Raw genomic sequence first — 24,732 nt, forward strand, 5'->3', positions numbered from 1 at the left:
TTAGATCCCATGGTTCTCATAAATGTGGACTGACCTCCAGCTCATCAGAACCTCTGTTAGCTGATACCCAGAAACACAGAGAGATCTATGCTGAGAAAGGGGGAAATACTAATCAGGGTTAACTGTGAAACAGGAGACTAACTACCTGTATTATTTTTGGCTACAGACAGGTGTTTCCAATCTCTCATGTTGGGTCTTAAAAGAAATGCACCCAAATTAGCGTGTGTGTAGGTGGAGAGGGAAGAACCACATACACTTAGTTTCAAACAAAAGTTACTATGGGTTTATTAAAACATTTCTGGTAACTTAAATAAGCACAGCTGGCTCAATATATCATTATCCTTATATTATCACTCATTCTGGAAAGTTTCTGAGAAGATTTATCGGATGGGTTTCTCTTGTGGCTCAACTGGATCTGAGGAAAGAACAGAAGAAATTATATACTTGATTTACCGTCACTGGTCACCAACAAACAACATGCACTGGCAGTGCTGTTTTGGGAGGCAAGGCAGCTGGACTGCTTTCCCCTCCTGGCTAACGTTTTGCTCAAAGTTCCACCACCTTCAAATATTCTTTCCCCTAATTAAGTCTACATGCACTCCCAGAGTCTCTCCTCAACATTTATGAATCTCGTTAGTCAACTGTGATGAACAGCTGGTCGCAGCTCCACCTCAGAACCACCACCATATCTCAGGTGAAAAATCAAGCCATAGGAAGAGAAGCATGTCCTACTGTTTTAAATACCAAGCAGCAATTGGAGGAAGGCACAAATCTTGTACCTGGAAGTCAAAAGGTACAAACGTCCAGTTATAAGATAAATAAGTACCAAGGATGGGATGTACAACATGATAAATATAATGAACACTGCAGTGTGTTATACAGGAAAGTGGTTGAGAGAGTAAACCCTAGGACTTCTCACCACACAGAAAAAAGTTTTTCTCTATTTCTTTAATTTTTATCTATACGGATGTTCACTAAACTTATTGCGGTAATCATTTCATGACGTATGTGAGTCAAATCATTATGCTGTACACCTGAAACTTATACAGTGCTGTATGCCAATTATATCTCAATGAAACTGTAAGAAAAAGAAATACATATATGGCGTATATGTGTACATATATGCATATGCCAAATATATCTACTATATACGGCAGCAAAACTAATGACCACCATTAACTAGCTACAAGGCAAGCCACTTATAATCTCTCAAGAAACATACAAAATAAAAGGGTTTGAGCTTACGGAAGCTATAATTATATCTGGAGATACTTATCTCTCTCAGTTAAGTCTCTTCTCCTTTGTGGATTAAATATTCAGTAATTATAATTTTGATGACCATTATGGACACAATATTAAAGATCTGCCCTCAGAAGAACAGAGCCAGACTGTTGTGATTTGGGATAAAAAATTCCCAAGGAAGGTTCAAGTCCAACTAGGCTCTTCCTGATCTACATCCATCCCACTCCCTTAACTGAAGACAGAGTAACCCAGAGGCAAAGAAACAAAAATCAGTTAATATGGTCCCTCTGCCAATTGACAGCAATGGGTGTAACCTTAAAACTTTGTAGGATGAAAAAAAAAGTGAAAGATTTTCTTACTTCAAATAATCTCTTTAAAAGTCTGAGTAATGATGCAACCTGAAAAAGTAAAAGACACAATCATCAAAACAATTTTGTGATTACCCAGGATACTGTCAATCAGATCGCAGAATGACACTTAGGAAGACTTTGGTGCGGAAATGTAATCACAATCACTCTCACTAGGCAGCTAGGTTACTCCTCAAGCTGCCATTCTGAAGTATCCTAATGCTAATACCTCAGATTTTAGATAAAAGCCATCAGCTTGCTCCAAAGCATTACATCACGGTCTATGAAATACCTGATCAGCCACATCCAACAGAAATGCTGTCAGTCCAACCCACAGGCTAGAAACAGTCTCACTAGAGACCAATGCTCTGGTGAAAACTCTAATGAGCTTTGGGGCTTAAGAAAAGAAACAAATCAGTTATAATACACCAAAGCTTTGGAAGAGAATTCCTAAGTTCAGTAAGAATCTGCAGCCTTTTATAAAATCCAAACTGAAAGAACCACTCCAAAAATGATGTGAAATGAGAATGATGGAATTATCAATTTTCCCGGTACCACCCAACCATTTTCCTTTCAAAGTAAGTAAAACTATAAGCCATATTATTGTTTGCTCTGTTCTCTTTTCAAAACCAATTTGTATTCCTCCTCTTCTTCACCCCAGATTTCAGTTTCTTTGAAAGCAGGCCTTCCCTGAAGCATACAAACATAAACACAGGGCTCTATGCAACATTCACTGCCAACACATGGGAGCAAGGAAAGGTGGCTATTATTTTTAAGTCACAGGTTCTCCCCCAGAGCTACCTTGTCACCTGTATCTTCTAGCAACAATGTAATTAGATTTTATTTGTTCTTGCTTTATAGCCAAGTAGGTTGAGCACAGAAAAGAACCTGGACAGAGCACAGCCTTTTGGTATCTTTGTAGTTAACATCCTTATTTACAGCTTACAGCTGCAGGAAAAGAAATACCTCTTAAAAAAAATCACTTACATCTAGTGGAATAAATAGAGCATTGTCAGGTCAACAAAGGCTAATCTAAACATAAGGCACCATGAAAGTGGCAGTATTATTAAAGTGGCAACTTTTCCTCAATCTGACATTTTCAAAATATAGCTTCCCCCTTTCCTCCAAAAATTCCCCAAGTAAATTTTCTGCTAGAAAAATCTTATGGTAGAAAAATGCACATTTTTTTTTAGATATGACGATGGGAGTCGACTATAAACACTCTATAATTTATCAGTTAATAATTCTTAATTATAATTAATAAACTACAGATCTAATAAATTATATATAATTATAGACTTGAGAATGTAACAACTTTATCTTCACATTTTCAAAAGAAGCTGAGACTTCTTTCTGACTTCTAAACATAAATAATACCTACCTATACATCAGGGCCTTGCCCTTTTCATTCCCCAAAGCAAAATAACCACTTCTGGGAGAAAAATCCATAGTATAAACAAGAGAAATATTCTTCTTTTTAACAACTGGGAAGTTTGAAAATACTGTACAGGAAGGAAGGTGGACCTGCAGGAAATAATAAAAAGCTTTAAACTACAACAATTGGGAGCTCATGTTTCTTAAATTGTAGTCTTCATTCTGTCATTTTGCTGGAACAAAAAGTTCATTTTGATTGTAGCACACATCAAGTACAGTTCTCTTAATAAGGCAAAGTGTTCCAAAATTAAAATTTGATTCTCAATGTGCTATTAACTAAGAAGGAAGGGAAGGAAGAGAAGAAAGTGCTTTCTTGATGCTGCATTAAAATGCAGCATCTAGCATGGGGCCTGGGAGGGTCAAACGAATAAGTGAATGAATAAAGTGAAAAGTCAACAGTAGAGCCCATTAATGCTCTAACTTAATAACCACAGTAAAGGATACTAAAATTTAATCACAAGGAACAGATACTTCAAACATTATGAAGAGTTTGAATCCAAGACAAAGTCATATCAAATCTTCCAATATCATCTAACTCCCCTTTTTTCAGTTTTATTTCTCAATTTTGTGGTATATTCTTTGCCTTTTGCAATCTCTCCTTGAGGGCTAAACCATGAAAACCTAGTTCATCAAGTGAAACTGTGTTCTGATTGAGAAAGAGCCAAAAGCTCACCCCAAGGCCAGGTCTCTTTCTCCAGGAAAGTCTACTTGGGGGAAAACAGGCCCAAATCCAAGCTAGGCAAGACAAGTCCCCGTCCAATTTGCGGATAAATAAAACCCAAGCACGGAAGCCGTTACCTTAAGCAGACTAGGATTTTAACAAACTCTCATTTTCACACATTCTCTAGCTCTTCCAAGAAATACACCACCTTAATACTCACATACAGAATTATCATTCAGCTATTAATCATGGTAGTCTATCATCCTTCACTTTTAGATGAGACTTTAAACCACCCAATCAAGGTGATTTTCATAGACAAGTACCAGGTAAAACCCACTGTTAGATACACCTGTCTATTACACTGGTTTCAGTCAGTCACTAGGCCCTACTCCCCCAATAAATGCCTATTGACCATTTTTTGTCAAGAAAGTAAAGTTTACAGTGAATCTCCAAGCCATTTTCGATTATTTTCAACTTCTCTGGGAAGCAGGCTCTGCCTGCACAGCCTGGCATCAATGCAAAGGCACTAGAAGTGGTCTTGACCCATTAAAGCTAAGAAGTTCACAAAAGTTGGGGCACAAGACACAAAGCAATTTTTTAAAGTTCATTTTTACTAGAAGGTAGCTGTGTATTTTTCTAGCTAAATAAACAGAACAATTCTGTTACCAAAATTATCAGAAATACTACAGTAAATACAAACACAAAGTTTATGATGTAAATGGAGTCTCTTTAGATGTGGTGCCTTGTGCAACAAATAACCTACACAACTGTACACAGCGGCCATCGTTTCACACGACAAGCTGATGTGTTCTTCCTGATGGAGGATAAATACCAACTTATGGGCAATTTAATTTTTTTTTTTTTTGCAGTACGCGGGCCTCTCACTGTTGTGGCCTCTCCTGTTGTGGAGCACAGGCTCCGGACGCGCAGGCTCAGCGGCCATGGCTCACGGGCCCAGCCGCTCCGTGGCACGCGGGCTCTTCCCGGACCGGGGCATGAACCTGCGTCCCCTGCATCAGCAGGTGGACTCTCAACCACGGCGCCACCAGGGAAGCCCTGGACAATTTAATTTTAAATTTTATCTCCCCTACTGACTTGGATATCAGGGGCAAAAAAATGTTTATGCCCTCCTAAAAGACTCAACTGTAACTATTCCTCAGTGTTTTTAGTACATCTTCCCTCAGACCAATGACCCCCACCTGGTTAGAACTCAGCTGTGCTCTAACCTCTCTTTATGACCCCCGTATTAAAAGCTGTAATTGAACTAATAAGAAAAAGTCCTATAAAAACCCAACTTCTGGGCTTCCCTGGTGGCGCAGTGGTTGAGAGTCCGCCTGCCGATGCAAGGGACACGGGTTCGTGTCCCGGTCCGGGAAGATCCCACATCCCACGGGGCGGCTGGGCCCGTGAGCCATAGCCGCTGAGCCTGCGCGTCCGGAGCCTATGCTCCGCAACAGGAGAGCCACAACAGTGAGAGGCACGCGTACCACCAAAAAAAACCAACTTCTTTAATTCAGAAAGTTCCCTTTATCTCCAACGTAATTTCTGTATTACATTTAAGGGTCCAGATACCAAAATTCAACAAATAAAAGGTCTCTCATCCTTAATTTAATGGATAAGGAGTTCCACAACTTCTACAACATCCAAGATTGTAGATGTAATAACAATTTAACTTCTGAGTCTCTGACTGGTGCAATGGCTTAGATTCATATTCACTGCTTTGTGCTGGAGTAACAGAACTCTTTGGATCATTATAAGAGATTGCATTTAATGACACTACCAATGTTTCACTGAGGCATTCTGAAGCTATGCCTGGCTTCTTTCCATTAGATATTATGGTTGACTACCATTTAAAAAATGGGAGTTAAAAAAAAAAAAAAAGGGGAGTTGGCTGTTACTAATGAATTCCTTGTGTGATTTTGCCACAATAAAAAACCACAAATGCTGCCATGATCACTGAAGCAAACTAGGCAGAACTAACTACTAGGCATCTTGCAGAATACATTATGTCAACAGAGACTGATCCCACGGTTTTCTAAAACAACTTACTACCATTAAAATGATAAAAGGTTAATATGTACTAGTCCACCACTACCATTACAGGAGCGGAGATTTTAAAGCTGACTTGAATTAGGATCCCCTCATTTATCAAATGATTCATTCAAGAGGCAATAAAACACAATGCTATATTTTCCAAACACTTTTTCCAGCAGAACTCTTTCTTCCCTCAAAGAAAATCTTATGCAGAATGCCAATACATACCACAAGTAATACTGAAGCTGCTCTATATAATACAGGGAGGAGCTTAGCCTCCTACTTGCCCTACTTACCATCTGAAGTCCTATACACATTCTAGGGCTTTGAGGAGTTTAGTCAGAAAACCATTAAAATGTTAGAAAGAATATGGAATCTAGCATCACAGTTCACTGCCCTTTACTAGCTGTTGACTTGGGGTGAGCCAATCCTCTGAGGACTGTTATTTGGCTCAAAATATTTTTGTACAATTCTTTATAAATCTTTGTAAACTATACACTATTAAAGCTGATGAAGTGTGTATGGTTTATTTGCTGAGTAAGCAAGATAAGAATCTCTGTAAAGTGCTTATGGTATACACATAACAATAGCACAGTGTAATGCTGCCATTCAAAGTTCTATGCCATCTGCATACCTGGCCCACAGCAAGTAACTGTTGAATGAATGAAGAAATTGGTTCTGCCTGAAGGGTAGGAAACTTCACACAGATGGAGTGACATTTAAGCTGAACTCTGAGGTTGGGCAGAAAAGAGTCAACACTGGCCTGAGGCTGCTATCCTTAGAAAGGCCCGCTTGCAAGTGGCTCTTAGATGGCGTCTGGGAACTTGACTGGCATACAGGTCCCTACACACATGGGAAACTTTCCCTAAATGATAAGGACAGCTCACTATGCCTAAATGATTTGTCTCATGTGGTTTATGCTGAACACTTGCCTTTACTTCTGGGAGCCTCTACTTTGGGTACCTCCTAGGCAGAGGGTACCTACATGATCAACCCCCAATAAAAACCTTGGGCACTGAGTCTCTAATGAGCTTCTCTGGCAGAAAACACTTAACACATGTTGTCACAATTTGCTGTTGGAGGAATTAAATGTGTCCCATGTGACTTGCACTGGGAGAGGACTTGTATTAAATGCGTCCTATGTGACTTGCACTGGGAGAGGACTTGTATTAAACGTGTCCTATGTGACCTGCACTGGGAGAGGACTAGTATTAAATGTGTCCTATGTGACTTGCACTAGGAGAGGACTCTTGGAAGTCTGTGCCTGTTTCTTCCAGGTTTCACCCCATGCACCTTTTCCTTTTGCTGATTTTGCTTTGTATCCTTTCCCTATAATTATTCTTAGCCATGAGTATGACCATATTCTGAGTCCTGTGAGTCCTTTCATTTACTATTCTATTCACCAAACCTGGGGGAAGTCCTGGGGATCCCTGGCACAGAGCTATCTTCACAAGTAACTATCCAGCTATTTAAATTGCACTCTTTGTACACAATTTATTTTCAAAAATTAAGAACTGTCTCTACTCCATTATGACACCAGGCCTTAAAAAAGTAGATGAAGAAAGAAAACTAGGGATTTCCCCGGTGGCACAGTGGTTAAGAATCCGCCTGCCAATGCAGGGGACACAGATTCGATCCCTGGCCCAGGAAGGTCCCACATGCCGTGGGGCAATTAAGCCCGTGTGCCACAACGTCTGAGGCTGAGCTCTAGAGCTCACAAGCCACAACTACTGAGCCTGTGTACCATAACTACTGAAGCCTGCGCACCTAGAGTCCGTGCTCCACAACGAGACGCCACCTCAATGAGAAGCCTGCGCACCACAACTAGAGAAAGACCGTGCACAGCAACGAAGACCCAATGCAGCCAAAACTAATTGAATGAATTAATTAAAAAAAAAAACTATAGAGGAATGAAGTGTTTGCTTTAAACATATTCCTTCATGTGTATGCCGAAAGAAACCTCTGAAAATGAAGACTACCACTTAAGAAATGCTAGGAATGGACAGCACAGCTTTCCCAAAAGAACTGACATAATACAAATTTGGTGGCTACTGTTAGTCATTTCTATAATAATACCCAAAAGCTACAGTATAAGGAATTTCTACATCAAAAGAGGCTACTCTTTTTAAAATAATCCAACACTTTCCTATTATCTTTCCATGTTTTCAACTTTAAATTTTAAAATTATCAATGCTAAAAGGAAAGGGTAAAGAAATATTACCAATCTGACTGCTTCTTTCATTTTTTCTGAAGCAATTGCCAAGATTTCTGTAGTAGGATTGAAGGTCAGAGAAGTAACACCTGTAACCAAGTTCATTATAGCTTTTATTGGCTTTGGGTTTGCTTCTTGGAGACAAGAATCTTGATTGTATATGTTTACCACTCCACAATTAGAACTGCAAAGAGAAAAAGGAATACAACAGATTAAAAACAAGCAAAAGAGTTTTCACCACCTAAGTGAATAAAGATTTAACCCCCCAAACTGATATTTACAGGAATCGTATTGTGTTACACAGTGACCATGGGTTGGAGAGTTCATCCCAAGGCAAAAGCTAGACACAGTCTATCAGTTCTACTGTAGTCTTACCGAACTCTTGTTAACTCTGGCAGCTTTTTAGTTACTAGCCTAGCTAGAAAATCCTACAAAGCGTAAAATCTTCATTATTCATTCCTTCAATAACTATTTACTGAATTTCAACTCTATGCCAGGCACTATTTAATCGCCTGGGATGCAAAGGTGAACAAAAGAGAGTAAGACTGCCACTCTCATGGTATTTATGGCCAACCTAACATCCTAATATGCGAATGAGAGCTGTCCTTCCCCTATCTAAATAGGTCTCCTCCTTTCCTTTTTTATTCTATTCTATTTATGAGAACTTCCAAAACAGTGCTGAACAACAGCTGTAACAGCAAGCGTATTAATTTTTTGCTCTACCAGGAATATCTACAGTCAAGAGTTATGGAAATGATCATCCACTCCAAGTTTACTGAAACATTTACCAGCAATGAATTATACCCAATATTCATAAAAAGTAGATCTTAATGGCTTTAACAGAATCATCCACAGACAAGAACTTTCAGTAAACTTTTTGCCCTCAGTGTTCAGACAAACTAACGTTATGGGCATCATTTGTAAGGAATAAGAATAAGGTATTTGTAATTCATAGACACTTAATTCAAACTTAATTAGCAAATGCAACATCAACCTGAAAGATGCAAGAAATTAAGCCTCAAACTAACAAGGGCGACACACATGTATTCCACTAAGTGTTCTCTCATTCCTATACTCATTCTCACTTAAGCTTACTGCCTACAGTGAACCAGGCACAGTGCATACACAAGATAAATTCAGTTCACATACAAGATTCCATAGCTTGAAATTATAGCCAACACACAAATAGTATGTTAGATTTAGTGCTTTAAAGTCTTCAAACTGCTTACATATACAGTTTTTGATATATATTTCATATACATTAAGAACGCCTTAAAAAAAAAAAAAAAAAAAAAGAACGCCTTAATTTAAGGACAGCTAACTATATAGTCCATATTAACCACTCAGGAGAAACAACATATATCCTGGGTTTATATAATTTTGTTATGGACTGAACGTCTGTGTCCCACTGAAATTCTTATGTTGAAATCTTAATCCGAAATGTAATGGTATTAGGAGGTGAGCCTTTGGGCGGTAATTAGGTCATGAATGGGATTAGGGACTTTATATGATCTTTTTTTTTTTTTTTTTTGCGGTACGGGGGTCTCTCACCGTTGTGGCCTCTCCCATTGTGGAGCACAGGTTCCATACGCGCAGGCTCAGCGGCCATGGCTCACGGGCCTGGCCGGACGTGCAGGCTCAGCGGCCATGGCTCACGCGCCCAGCCGCTCCGCGGCATGTGGGATCTTCCCGTACCAGGGCACGAACCCGTGTCCCCTGCATCGGCAGGCGGACTCTCAACCACTGCGCCACCAGGGAAGCCCAGGGACTTTATAAAAGTGACCCCAGAGGCTCTCTCACTCTCTTTTCACCCTGTGGGGTCACAGCAAGAAGCCAGCCTATTGCAACCTGGGAAGAAGGCCCTCACCAAGGACCCAAGCATGCTGGCAACCTGATTTCAGACTTCCAGTCTCCAGAAATGTGAGAAATAAGCTTCTGTTGATTATAAGCTACCAATCTATGGTACTTTGTTACAACAACCTAAGACAAAATTTATATTTTCCTTATTTATATATTTGACTTGGATCAAAATATCTATTCACTGTACTTATTTTATACTAAATCTCTTTTCTTGCTGAAAACTAATTTATGCCTAAATCCATCTTAATTAAAGATGAAAAGTTATAATCCATATGCTCTCTTCTAAATATCAATTTCAGATCAAATCTTATCCTCGTGAACATCAGAGTACCCTTAAATATAGCCTATGTTGCTTAGATGTGTGGAACAAAAATGGTACAAGTTAATCATTTTGACATATGGGAACTTACAGTGGTATTTGTGCTAAAATATATTGATAACTGATTCTAATATGCTACTGAGAGTGGTTATTTATTGAATGATATCTATATAACCAGCAATACGCAAACTGTCACAGGAACACAGAACATCAGAAGGAATTTAACCCCAGAAAAAATACACCTGCAAGAAATACCCAGAAATACAGGAGAACATAAGCTAAGCTCTTTACGTGATCTAGAACCTCAAAGAAGGGAAAAATCAATATGAGGTGAAGTTGCTCCAGTGAAGCTCTGTGGAAGAGGTAGGTAAGACGTGAGATGGAGAAGGGAAATATTAGGTTTAAAAAACAAACAAAGAACAACAACAACTAAAACCAGGTATCGTAAGTGGAAGAACAGGACCAAAGGGAGAAAGGAGCTCATCCCTGAAATCCAAACTAAAGAAACAGACATGACTGTTATCTTTCCACCCTCAACCACAGCTGATTGGACTAGAAGCAGGCTCTTGAATCAAGAAGCCAATCCATTAGCAGATCAGCAACCATGACGTATCCTGGTACACAAAAATCTTCCCCAACAGGAATGATGGCAATTAACCACATCAACCTACCTCTAGTGTCTCTCTCATCTCATTTACCCCCATGGACCATCAGTGTCTTTAATTCCACTCACTTCTAACTGCTTGTGGAACAGCCCTGTGACACGCCTATCTCTGGCACGCCTCCCTCCTCCACCCTCATTCTATGGACAACTCCACTCTTCTGGCTGTCTTGGCCAGGAGCCTGATAATGTCACTGCTTCTCTCCCATCCCAATTTTCTAAGCAGTTATGACATATGTTACAAGCATTGTTTACCTATCTCCCTATTCCCATTCCCACCTTTACTACTTAATGCCTGGATTATTGCAATGACCTCAAGGCTCATCTACCTGCACCTCTATTCCCCTTCTGAAGGCTGTCATGCAAATTATCTACTTCAAACTCTAAAATTCAAATATCATCATGTTTCTCCTCTGCTTAAAAACTCTTAACGGTTTCTCTTTCCACTTAATGTCCATATTCTTCGACACAGCATAAAAGACCTTTCTACAAGTTATCCCCTGACTGCTTACCTTTGTAGCCTAACCCCCCTTAAGAGTCATCCCATCCAGACTTCTCTCAGAACACAAACCTGAATTTTCTCATCCTTTCCACTATCTGCAATGCCTTTCTCTGAACCCCACCTGGCCCTCAAAATGGCCAGCTCAAGTGCCAATATCCCCCAAACCCTTTTCCAGACATTCAACAATAACAGCCTTCACCATTCCTAACATTCTTAAAATTAAAACACTGTATCTCAACTGCAGCCCTTAAGACGTCTCACCTTGTAAATAGAGATACATGTATGCATGTCCTCACATAAGATCAAAAACTATGAGAAGGTGATGATGCATAGTTCTATCTCACAATCTCCAGCTCAATGCTCAATAAATGTTTTTATGAATGAGGAAACTGAAGCAAAAACATATCCCTGAATAAAACAGGTTTTCCTTGCGTTATAAAGCATACATGTCCTGAACAATCTCTAGATGAAGCAAAATGAAACCCATTTTATATGTTCAATGAGAGCCCTAAAATTAAAGAACTACTAATTCCAGGCCCTAAATCATAACAAATTTCATACTTTTCTATAGCCCTGAATTATTCAGTATTCTTTTAAAATAAAATCAAAAATACTTGGGGGTGGCAGTGTGGAAAGGACACAGAACTGGAAACTAGACAACATGAGTTCCAGATCCAGCTCTGCCAATAACTAGTTGATAAGTAACAACACTTGAATTACCTAACTAATAGACCTCAGTTTCCTTATCAATAAAATGACTGGATTAGACTGGCACTACTCAGTATACCTTTCTGTGATTCTGGAAATACTCTATAGCTGTGCTGCTCAATATGATAGCCACTAGACACGCGTGGCTACTGAATACATAAAACGTGGCCGGTGCCATCAAGGAACTAGATTTTTTTTAAATTTTAATTAATTTAAAATTAAATAGCACATGTGGCTAGAAGTTACTGTGATGGACGTGCAGAATTAGACTAAGACACCAGCAAGAAATTAAAAACAGATATACAAACAAATGGAAAGATAACAGAAAAGGGACAATCATCATCAGAATAAACTAATACTGAAAATATCTTAGAAAGAGAAACTTTTTGTTAGCTTTAAGTTATAAAAGACTAGTTTCCACATTCTCCCAATCCAGGTAGATTACTGAAATCACAAAAATCCTGAAGCAAAGTTTTAAGCTAAGGGTTTAAAACACAGATTTAAGTAGGAAAAATAGCAATCTAAGGTATATTTAGACATTTTAAAAGATAAAAGATAAAGCTAATAAAAGCTGAAGCACAGAATGTTTGAAGCTGATGTTCCAAAGGGATTACATACATGGCACAAAAGGATTCATTCTAAAGACACACTGGACTAAATGTTCTTTACTTCTTGTAAGACTCCTTAATTTGCAAAACTCCTAGTGATTGTACCATTTTATATTTAAACACATCAACACACAGAGATGTACCGTTAAAAAGGCAGTAGAACTCAACCATAAAAAACAATGAAATGTTGCCATTTGCAACAACATGGATGGACTTGGAGGACATTAAGCTAAGTGAAATAAGTCAGAGAAAGACAAATACTGTATGACACTTATATGTGGAATCTAAGAAATATAACAAACTCATAAATGTAACAAAAAAGAAACAGACACAGATATAGAGAACAAACTAGTGGTTACCAGTGGGGTGAGGGAAGCGAGTAGGGGCAATATAGGGGTAGGGGTCTAAAAGGTACAAACTATTATGTATAAAATAAGCTACAAGAATATATTGTACAACACAGGAAATATAGCCAATATTCTAATAACTATAAATGGAGTATAAACTTTAAAACTGTGAATCACTGTACTGTACATCTGTAACTTACATAATATTGCACATCAACTATACTTCAATAAAATAAAACAGCCCAGACAAAACTATAATTCAAAAAGATACATGCACCCCTATGCTATGAGCAGCTCTACGTACAATAACCAAGACACAGAAGCAACCTAAATGTCTGTCGACAGATGAATAGATACGGATGTGGTATATATTTATATTCAATGAATATACTCAGCCATAAAAAAGAATAAAATAATGCCATTTGCAGCAACATGGATGGACCCAGAGATTATCATATTAAGTAAAGTAAGTCAGAAAGAGAAAGACAAATACCGTATTATATCACTTATATATGTGGAATCTAAAATACGACACAAATGAACATATCTACAAAACAGAAACAGACTCACAGACATAGAGAACAGACCTGTGGTTGGGGGTGGTGGGGAGGGGCGGGAGTGTGGGATTAGCAGAGGCAAACTATTAGATATAGGATGGATAAACAACAAGGTCCTACCGCATAGCAAAGGGAGCTATAGTAAATATCCTGGGATAAACGATAATGGAAAAGAATATGAAAAAGAATACATATGTATAACTGAGTCACTTTACAGCAGAAATTAACACACCATTGTAGATCAACTGTACTTCAATAAAATTTTTAAAAAGAAAACAAACAAAAATTTTAAAGGTTAAAAGCTCCAGCTCTGGAGCCAGACTATTTGTAATCTTGGGTCTTCCACTTACTGTCTGACCCTAACCAAGTTACTTAACTCACAGTGCCTCAGCTTCCCCACCTGTAAAGCAGGGATCATAGTACCAATATCATGGAGTAGGAAATGAGAATTAAGTTAGATTATATATGAGAAGATATCTATATATATATTTATATACACACATACATATGTAGCTTACATATATACACACACACACACAAAATACACATATACAGCTATATATGAAAAACAGTGCTTGGCAGATACTAAGTGCTGAAAAATTTTGCTATTAATATTATAAATCTTTTTATTATAATTATTATTCAGAGCACAGTTTAAGACTATTTAGATGGAAACTAGTAAAAAGACAATCTTAATTTGTGTATTTTTAAGAAGGTAATGAAGACTAAAGTCAATAAGTATCTAACCACCTGATAGAACTTTGATGAGAAAATATAAAAACAGGTATTTTTATGGCTTTGACCAACAGTTCTCAAAATACAAAGAGCCCGAAGTGGTTTATAGGTTGCACACCCCCAGTCAAGGCAGGAGCCCAAGCCAGTGACGTTCCATTACTGCAGCACAAGATGCTCCTAACTTCTTCACTGTAAAGCAGAGAAAATAAAGCAACAGCAACAAGATACAGGGGATTCTCCAAGTCACCTTACGGGGCCACCTGAATTTAGTGAGCTATCTTCTGAAGTCTATGTATTCAAAGAGCTGTCACATGCAAAGGAGAGAATATGCCAGGTCTCAACTTCCCATTCTTCAATATACAGTGCTTTGTAATACATAGCCAGCATTCAAATTTTTTTTCTTTTTTTTTTTTTTTTTTACTGACTGACTTCTAGACTAGATAGGAAGTCACAAAACACACTACTGCATATACAGAAGATGCAGCAAAGGTACAACTTAACTAAGATTCTACCCAGTAGAGCGAGAAGGGCACTGCACCTGGAAAAGTAAGACTGCAGGCTTCAAGACCCCTCCTTATCAATGATTTCAGTTGTGTCTTACAGAACGCTTCAGGGCATCAGCGCCCCCGACCTGTAAGGAAGGGTTAGCCCCTAATGATTTCCCAAGTATGTCCTAACACTGATGTACAAATTAATGTGAAAACTTTCTAAAAATATGCAGCAATCCTTATATTAACCAAAGCCATAAAAAAAGATACTGCAAACTAATAGACCTCTCTATTTACAACATTCTTAGTTTCCCTATTTCCCTATCAGAGCAAAGCTGTAAATCAAAAGCAACCACTTTATGCCAGGACACTGAGAAGAGTTAATAGACACTATCAGACGAATTTTGAGATCAAGGGAGGAGTTAATTCCCAGCAGCAAAGTCCAGGATAGAGAAATTTCACACCAGTACATGGAGAGGGGTAAGAGAGGGAGGTGCGAGGAAGGGAAGGAGCAGCCAGCCAACCAGTCAAGTGAGTTCAGTTTCTCCTACCTCTGCCCTGATTCCACCACCAACTCTTCCCCGTCTGTCTGATAACATGGGAAATTCCTCTAACAAGGGTTAAGGCCTTTCTTTCCAGGTTTAACAATAAAAACCTAATAATGGTCTTTGACCAAGCACATCAGAATTCAATTACACTGAAAGGCAATTAAAATCCAATGAGTTTAAACAACTAATACTAGATTCTTTCCTCTTTGGGCCCTTCAAAGGCGATTAATAAAAAGTGATACAAAAAAGAGAGGCAAGGACTAGAAAAAGATTAACTTCACAGATTTGAGTGAAGGTTATGTTTGTGCAGTTATTCTTTCCCACATAAAGGCAAAAGCAGGTCTGCTTAAAATTATTTATAATTAATTTAAATACCAGTCTTCATTCTAAAGGAGCTTTAGTCTCAGAAGACCTGCTAATCATGAACTGCTGCCATAGTGCACAGTGCTCTAGCAACGCTGGGCTCAGGCTGCCCTACTGCCTATGGCAGACCCACGTGATGTTAGCCTGGCCTCCAAGCTCCACAGCCTGGTTCCACTTTCCTTTCTTCCCAGGCCCCAAGGTAGCTGCTGACCAATTTCCAAATGGTGGTAGGGATATTTATAAGCAGTTTCCCCAATTTTAACCTTTGAAGGAGTGAAATGAAGAAAAAGTGGTGAGTATGCTATAACGGCAAGACCCACTGGACCTCCCACCAAGGGAGAATTTGAAATCTCTTTATGGATCAATTGTGTTTAGTCTAAGAAAGTCATGAAGATTGACTTCTGGAAGTTCTAAAATTACAGGTGCTGATTAGTGATTTGGTAGGTAAAATCGTTTAGAATTATAGGTAAGTATCCAATACCCCCTCCTCCCACCCTGCATCTTTAAAATCAAGTAGGACAATAAAGCCATCTTTTCCCCAGTGTAATAACCATTTTTTTCAGCAATGACACAATAACATGTTCTAGATAATATTTTCAAAGTCTCTAAAATACTAACAACAGTGTTCCCAAAAAACATGTTTTTGGTTTATACCACCTAGCTAGCTAAAGGCAAAAATGCTTTAAGTATCTTTAAGACTTAAACAAATATTTCAAACATAAGAAAACATACCATAACATAAGGTAGTCCAGTATTTTCATTGCTAAAGAGCTGAAAAACTGCCATTAGTATTATTAAACACAAATATTAACAAATATTATTAAGACAATAAAATGTAAGACCTGGGTTTATTAATTTCATATTACTAGTTTATAAACAGAACTACTAGGCACCATTCAGTATACTCAATTCTTTTTTTTTTTTTTCTTTCTTTTTATAAGTTTATTTATTTTATTTTTGGCTGCATTGGGTCTTCGTTGCTGCACACGGTCTTTCTCTGGTTGCAGCAAGCAGGGGCTACTCTTCGTTGTGGTGCGCGGGCTTCTCCTCGCGGTGACTTCTCTTGTTGAGGAGCAGGGGGTTCTAGGCGCTTTAGTAGTCGTGGCTCGTGGACTCTAGAGTGCAGGCTCAGTAGTTGTGGTGCACGGGCTTAGTTGCTCCATGGCATGTGGATCTTCCCGGACCAGGGCTTGAACCCATATCCCCTGCATTGGCAGGCGGATTCTTAACCACTGCGCCGCCAGGGAAGCCCCTCAATTCTTTAATATTTTCTCATTAGCAAAAGGTGATTAAAGGTTACCAGAACCTCAGTTTACTTACCCACAAGCCACATACTGTCCATTCCTAGACGTGGCAATGCTTAATCCATATAAACTGCCTTCATCAACAAATCTGTTAAGGCACTTCCTAGAGTTCACATCCCAAACATAAACGTCTCCATCCCCTGAATGAAACAGCCAAAAATTGGGTTTGGTTAATTTTGTTTTAAACTTGAAAGGCAAGTGAACTGACTATTCTTAGTCCCTCTTTAATAGTACAAGATACTACAAATAAAGACCTACTATATACTATAATTGTCCTAGGTCTAGAAAACTGGCCTAAAAATGTTTCTTGTATACATTTTCATATATAGAAAACTACATCCTCATTAGTCATTAATAAACAATATCTTTAGGTTTAGAGTGAAAATCACAAACTCTTGGCTTGAGTTGAACTTTCAGAAAAAGTTTCTACATTTCACTCAGATAAATTATTGGCGCAAAATTTGAAAAAACAAAAAACCCACCAGCAAAGGTTTTCCAACATCTATCAAGAGGTATCAGAGTACCAAACATGTAAGGCTAGGTGATCTAGATACCAAACTGAGGATGAAGTTGACGACAGAGGAGGAAATGAAGAACGAACTGCTCCAGACCAAAAGGAATTTATAATTTAATTAAGGAGGTATGGATAATTTACTGTAGTAAGCACAAATAGTTTAGAGAAGGGAGAATGTGTGAAAGATAAAGGATATTAAATCTGATGAGAACACAAATATTTTCATGATAGAAATGGCCATCTAATTGCCAAAATCAGTCCTCCTTTTTTCTCTCTCCTATACACTCAATATTGATGATCACCCCCTTCCTCACACCCATTATAGATGTGTATAATGACCCTATACCCATCTCAAAGATGGCTCCTCACTCATGTATTTCATCTTTCTTTTACGTGGATATTGCTCTAACGTTCACCCTTCTATACTATTATCCTTCCAATGAGAATTCAATGAATCTCACTGTTTCAACTGTTTCATTAAGAAACAAAATTTCCCAGGCTGGCATAAGGGTTTAGGTTAGGTAGAAGTAAAATATGTATTTAGAAAAAATTTAATAGGCTCAAATTTTAAAAACTTTCTGTCTGTCTGTAGGGTAATGGTACGATAAAGGAAGGGGTTTAAAGATCAGCCTAGCTAGCAACAGACTAAAATGGGAACAGAAGGGATCAAGGGCAGGAAGACCATCTAGAAAGCAAGTGTATTAGATGGTCATAAGTTGATGTTGACTTAAGAAGCAATAATTAATCCAAGAGAAAACAAAAAGAAAAAACTGGTTCAGCTAAAAAGATAAAAGGTAAATTCTTTCTTCAACACTCCTTCTATCAAAATATTCTTTATATATATAAAACAATAAATATGAACAATATGCCACCAATCACATAAATCACTCCTTACAGAAGAAGGAAAGGAGGAAGGGGAGGGGGGAGAACACCAATCAAAATATAGGTAACCCCTAACTTACCAAGGCTCAACTTTTCATTACTCCTTCTCTGATTTTAGGACCTTTCTTATGGTAAATTAGACCTCCATGGTACTAACCTAATTTGTAAATATTTAACATCTATATCCAATTCATATAACCAAATCTCAGTATCTGTGCTGACCCTTCAACTCTTCTCCCCAACTCTGACTCTCCCAGGATCCAAGGGCCATTTCATTAGGAGCATTATTTCTCTGAACCAATGTTTATTCCTTACCCCTCATAAAACCTAGCATATTAATTAATAGAGACTATATATGCTGCTGACATTCTTATATTATTGGATTAAAAACATACAAATGTAAGTAACTCAACCTTGTGAAAGTTTGATTCTGGGCCAAAACCAAAACAAAAATTAAAGTTAATGCTAAACTTAATCCTTTTTTTAAAAAAAGTTATGAACAGATTGAAGAATAATACTCACTGGCAGAACCACTCTAATTCCTCCCACTACCAAACAGCATGAACTACGCTGAGCTTGTGATGGTCCCCAAGATCCTTTAGGAAAAGGCGTAAGAGTCACAGGACAGTCAGAAAGGCCAGCAGAAAAGCACAAGATTAGAGACTGTCAGGAATGATAAAGGGTTGGTTGGTAGTACTAAAGAAATGTCAGAATGAGATCAGAATTGTTTTCAGTCAATAATGAATAAAATTCCAAACATTATCCAAGTCGAAAGAGGCTAATAGAAGTGATGATTCTAAGTAACTTTCAAAAAGAAAGTAAGAAAGTCTCAGAATAAATCATCTTTTAAAATGCATTTTCTGGGGACTTCCCTGATGGTGCAGTGGTTAAGAATCTGCCTGCCAACGCAGGAGACATGGGTTTGATCCCTGGTCCGGGAGGATCCCACATGCCACGGAGCAACTAAGCCCGTGCACCAAAAACTACTGAGCCTGTGCTCTAGAGCCCGCGAGCCACAACTACTGAGTTCGCATGCCACAACTACTGAAGCCCACACACCTAGAGCCCGTGCTCTGCAACAAGAGAAGCCACTGCAGTGAGAAGCCCACGCACCACAACGAAGAGCAGCCCCCGCTCGCCACAACTAGAGAAAGCCCGCGCGGCAACGAAGACCCAACATAGTCAAAAATTAACTAATTAATTAAATAAAATGCATTTTCTTCCCATCTTTTCCCCAAACAGTGCATGTTAAGTGGTTAACCCTTCACCATTACTAGTTAGTAAATGAGAAGGCAAACAGCAATGAAAAATGAATTGTAAAAATAAAAATGATTTTCTTACTAACACAAAAAAGTCTAAAATCAAACACAGTTTTGGTTAAAGTTGGTATTTAAACACACCCAAAGCTTCAAAGAAGCTTCGGATCATCTTATCATTAACTTAACTTACCTGCAGATGCATATACTTTCTTACTGTCTGAAGAGAATGTGGATGCTGCAATCCTTCCATTAATTTTCATACTACCAAGTAGCTCTTTAGTCTGGAAGAACAATAAATATTATTTATCAAATTGTTAGGCACTGCAGAGAAGAATCACAACGTGCAGAATAAAAGCAATCTAGTTCTCTATTTTGAGCACCTACTCAACTTTGTTTTTCCCTACCCTCAAAAAAAAAATTCTTCCCGAACTGCCCACAACTTCTCCCGAAGTCTCAATATGCTCCTCTACTTGAGATGCAGATTTAAGGACACCATGAGTTATGGTTCAAGACCATCCCTACATTAATGTCTTATCCTAGAAGAACAAGCAACAGCTAATAATGGTTCACCTTCATTGACAGCAAGTGAAAATATCCAGCAACACCATTTATAAGCAAAAAGGACCCATCTGGGGAGACTTCGAAGCTCCTCACTATCTTCTCCTTCAAACCTAAGAAAAGAGATGAATCAATAAGGATTAATGGTTTACAGTAAAGCTTTCACTGACAATTGAGAGTTTCTTACTTTTTAAGTGCCTTAAATAAAACATGGGCTCAGACTCTGAATAAGTCTGACCCCATGCATCATTGAGTATGACCGAAATACAAGGTCACTACAAAATGCTTAGCAAACTTCTGTTCTTTGTCTTCGTTAACATTCACCATTCTAATTACAGGCCTGAGAGCCAGCTCTCCAACCAGTAAACTTATCGACTAATTTTCCAAATGTAAACAGTAATACCTGTAAGTAACTAAAAGGATAAATTATACTTCTTTGTCAAAACGTTCATCACCAGAAGGAAAACACACTGCCACAGAGACAGCTAAAACACACTAACATGCAGAAACTAGTTGCTAGCCACCTACAAAACATCCCATGATGAATGGGAGTCTAATTCTTAACTTTGTGGATCAAAAAGAAAAAACAAAACAAAACCATGTGTCAGTAGTGTATTCAAGAGTTGATAAAGAAGAAGTAAAGTTGTCACTTTACTTTTTTGCAGATGACACGATACTATACATAGAGAATCCTAAAGATGCTACCAGAAAACTACTAGAGCTAATCAATGAATTTGGTAAAGTTGCAGGATACAAAATTAATGCACAAAAATCTCTGGCCTTCCTATACACTAATGATGAAAAATCTGAAAGTGAAATTAAGAAAACACTCACATTTACCACTGCAACAAAAAGAATAAAATATCTAGGAATATACCTAAGGAGGCAAAAGACCTGTATGCAGAAAATTATAAGACACTGATGAAAGAAATTAAAGATGATACAAATAGATGGAGAGATATACCATGTTCTTGGATTGGGAGAATCAACATTGTGAAAATGACTCTACTGCCCAAAGCAAACTACAGATTCAATGCAATCCCTAGCAAACTACCACTGGCATTTTTCACAGAACTAGAACAAAAAATTTCACAATTTGTATGGAAACACAAAAGACCCTAAATAGCCAAAGCAATCTTGAAAAACGGAGCTGGAGGAATCAGGCTCCCTGACTTCAGACTATACTACAAAGCTACAGTAATCAAGACAGTATGGTACTGGCACAAAAACAGAAAGATAGATCAATGGAACAGGATAGAAAGCCCAGAGATAAACCCACCCACATATGGGCACTTTATCTTTGATAAAGGAGGCAAGGATATACAGTGGAGAAAGGACAGCCTCTTCAATAAGTGGTGCTGGGAAAACTGGATAGGTACATGTAAAAGTATGAGATTAGATCACTCCCTAACACCATACACAAAAATAAGCTCAAAATGGATTAAAGACCTAAATGTAAGGCCAGAAACTATCAAACTCTTAGAGGAAAACACAGGCAGAACACTCTATGACATAAATCACAGCAAGATCCTTTCTGACCCACCTCCTAGAGTAATGGAAATAAAAACAAAAATAAACAAATGGGACCTAATGAAACTTCAAAGCTTTTGCACAGCAAAGGAAACCATAAACAAGACCAAAAGACAACCCTCAGAATGGGAGAAAATATTTGCAAATGAAGCAACTGACAAAGGATTAATCTCCAGAATTTACAAGCAGCTCATGCAGCTCAATAACAAAAAAACAAACAACCCAATCCAAAAATGGGCAGAAGACCTAAATAGACATTTCTCCAAAGAAGATATACAGACTGACAACAAACACATGAAAGAATGCTCAACATCATTAATCATTAGAGAAATGAAAATCAAAACTACAATGAGATACCATCTCACACCAGTCAGAATGGCCATCACCAAAAAATCTAGAAACAATAAATGCTGGAGAGGGTGTGGAGAAAAGGGAACACTCTTGCACTGCTGGTGGGAATGTGAATTGGTTCAGCCACTATGGAGAACAGTATGGAGGTTCCTTAAAAAACTACAAATAGAACTACCATATGACCCAGCAATCCCACTACTGGGCATATACCCTGAGAAAACCAAAATTCAAGTCATGTACCAAAATGTTCATTGCAGCTCTATTTACAATAGCCCGGAGATGGAAACAACCTAAGTGCCCATCATCCGATGAATGGATAAAGAAGATGTGGCACATATATACAATGGAATATTACTCAGCCATAAAAAAGAAACGAAATTGAGCTATTTGTAATGAGGTGGATAGACCTAGAGTCTGTCATACAGAGTGAAGTAAGTCAGAAGGAGAGAGACAAATACCGTATGCTAACACATATATATGGAATTTAAGAAAAAAAAATGTCATGAAGAACCTAGGGGTAAGACAGGAATAAAGACACAGACCTACTGGAGAACGGACTTGAGGATATGGGGAGGGGGAAGGGTGAGCTGTGACAGGGCGAGAGAGTCATGGACATATACACACTAACAAACGTAAGGTAGATAGCTAGTGGGAAGCAGCTGCATAGCACGGGGAGATCAGCTCGGTGCTTTGTGACCACCTAGAGGGGTGGGATAGGGAGGGTGGGAGGGAGGGAGACGCAAGAGGGAAGAGATATGGGAACATATGTATATGTATAACTGATCCACTTTGTTATAAAGCAGAAACTAACAAAAAAAAAAAAATTGAAGCCCGACAAAATTTATAACATGGCCTTGAGAAAGAAGATACAGAGCTTTAAAGATGTCAGGTGTAAATGTTTCTATGGATTACGGAATGAGTTTTTTTTTGGCCACCCCACACAGCATGTGGGATCTTAGTTCCCAGACCAGGGATCGAAACCATGCCCCCTGCATTGGAAGCACGGAGTCTTAACCACTGGACCGCCAGGAAGTCCCAGGAATGAGATTTTTAGGTCAACTGCTGAGCAACTGATAGATAAGAAAAGAATGGCCAATTTAATTAGAATAGAACCAAATTCCATAGGATGGGAAGTGAACTGGTGCTTAGTTACAATCTTCTAAAAAATTCTTTTAATATTTTAGAACCCTTGAGCTTACAGAAAGAGAAAACTAAGGCTCAGCAATGACCATATGCCTATAAATCAAAATGGCTGCCTGACTAACTGAATTCCCAAATGGTCAAATTCTTTGTGAAGACAGAGCTAGAACAAGACAGCTCCCTTAAGAACTGCCCTTCTGGGACTTCCCTGGTGGTCCAGTGGTAAAGAATCCACCTTGCACTGCAGGGGACAGGGGTTAGATCCCTGATCAAGGAACTAAGATTCCACATGCCTCGGGGCAACTAAGCCCACGCACCCCAACTACTGAGCTCGGGCACCTCAACTAGAGAGCCTGTATGCTGCAAACTACAGAGCCCATGCGCTCTGGAGCCTATGTCCCAGGCACCACAACTAGAGAGAGAAACCACACACGCCACGACTAGAGAGAAGCCTGCACGCTGCAAGAGAAGATCCCACATGCCTCAACGAAGATCCCGTGTGCCGCAACTAAGACCCGATGCAGCCAAAAATAAAATTAAATAAATAAATAATAAATAAATCTTTAAAAAAAAAAAAAAAGAACTATCCTTCTAGGGACTTCCCTGGTGGTCCAGTGGTTAAGACTCGGTGCTCCCAATGCAGGCAGCCCGGGTTCGATCCATGGTCAGGGAACTAGATTCCACATGCCAAAAATAAGAGTCCACATGCAACGACTAAAAGATTCCCGCATGCCGCAATGAAGATCTTGCATGCGGCAACAAAGATCCCACATGCCACAACTAAGACCCGGCACAGATGGACAGATATAGATAAAAGAACTGTCCTTCTAAATGATGCAACAGAAACTGCTTCTGAACTTTGAAATAGTAATCTGTGGTTCTTAACCTTTCTGTGTGCCAGTCTGGTGAAGTGTATGATACCCTTCTCAAAATAATGGTTGTTTAAAACTTTCTTAACTGAAGGAAATGCTAAATTTCATTTAGAGATTAGTGAAAATAAAGATGGAATGTTTTTCCTATCCAGCTTCACAGACCCCTGCATTTTGAGAGTCCACGGACCCCACTTTAAAAGCCCTGACAGGTTAGTGGAAGGAACCATCAAAGTGGAATTCTTCAGAATGCATCAATTCTGAATTCTTCATTTTTCAGACTTGCATTTGCAAGAACCAAGAGCTCACATACATGTAAGCCTTGCACATCCTAACTTGTCAGCAATTTTCCCCCTTGTTCTACTGTCCTTAATTAATTTCGAGTTATGAATACTGTTTTATAATCACGAGAGACTGAGAATTATATTCAATAACAACATCACAAGAAGGAATACATTTGATTTACTATTATAATTATCATTATTACCAAGTTATGCTTATTGAGGAAAGAGAAGGAAAAATATTAAAAGGCAAAGATAAATGCCATGTCTTAGAAGAATCCGGTGATCAGATACACACCCCTGCACACCAGCAGATCCACAGTGGACATCACTAACTACTGGATATCAGCCACCCCTGGTTTGCTTTTCCCAAGAGGATGCAAGGCAAGGAAGGACCAGAGCACATTCCTTTTGATTA

At 38.6% G+C, this 24,732-nt stretch overlaps 1 protein-coding gene across 5 annotated transcripts in view; it reads right to left on the reverse strand.

Annotated features, from left to right (window-relative positions):
• Positions 1-260: 260 nt before the first annotated feature.
• Positions 261-24,732, reverse strand: part of UTP18 (UTP18 small subunit processome component) — a 39,341-nt gene continuing 14,869 nt past the window's right edge. Inside the window, exons 8-15 of one of the 5 annotated variants that reach the window (XR_003430340.1) lie at positions 20,156-20,256; positions 19,776-19,866; positions 16,947-17,070; positions 7,940-8,114; positions 2,971-3,113; positions 1,602-1,640; positions 733-779; positions 354-415 (exon numbers count right to left, since the gene is read on the reverse strand). Coding sequence is in view for 4 of the 5 variants with exons in the window: in XM_027094561.1 (XP_026950362.1) it covers positions 1,616-1,640; positions 2,971-3,113; positions 7,940-8,114; positions 16,947-17,070; positions 19,776-19,866; positions 20,156-20,256 (659 nt within the window). In the remaining variant the exon portion in view is untranslated. Of the gene's footprint in view, positions 780-1,601; positions 1,641-2,970; positions 3,114-7,939; positions 8,115-16,946; positions 17,071-19,775; positions 19,867-20,155; positions 20,257-24,732 lie in introns of all 5 variants that reach the window. The other 4 variants (XM_027094561.1, XM_027094562.1, XM_027094564.1 and 1 more) reach the window with 4 other exon arrangements.

This window comes from Aethalodelphis obliquidens, unplaced genomic scaffold, assembly GCF_003676395.1.
Source record: "Aethalodelphis obliquidens isolate GAN/ISIS:26980383/991018 unplaced genomic scaffold, ASM367639v1 scaffold89, whole genome shotgun sequence".
Classification (NCBI taxonomy): Eukaryota; Metazoa; Chordata; class Mammalia; order Artiodactyla; family Delphinidae; genus Aethalodelphis; species Aethalodelphis obliquidens.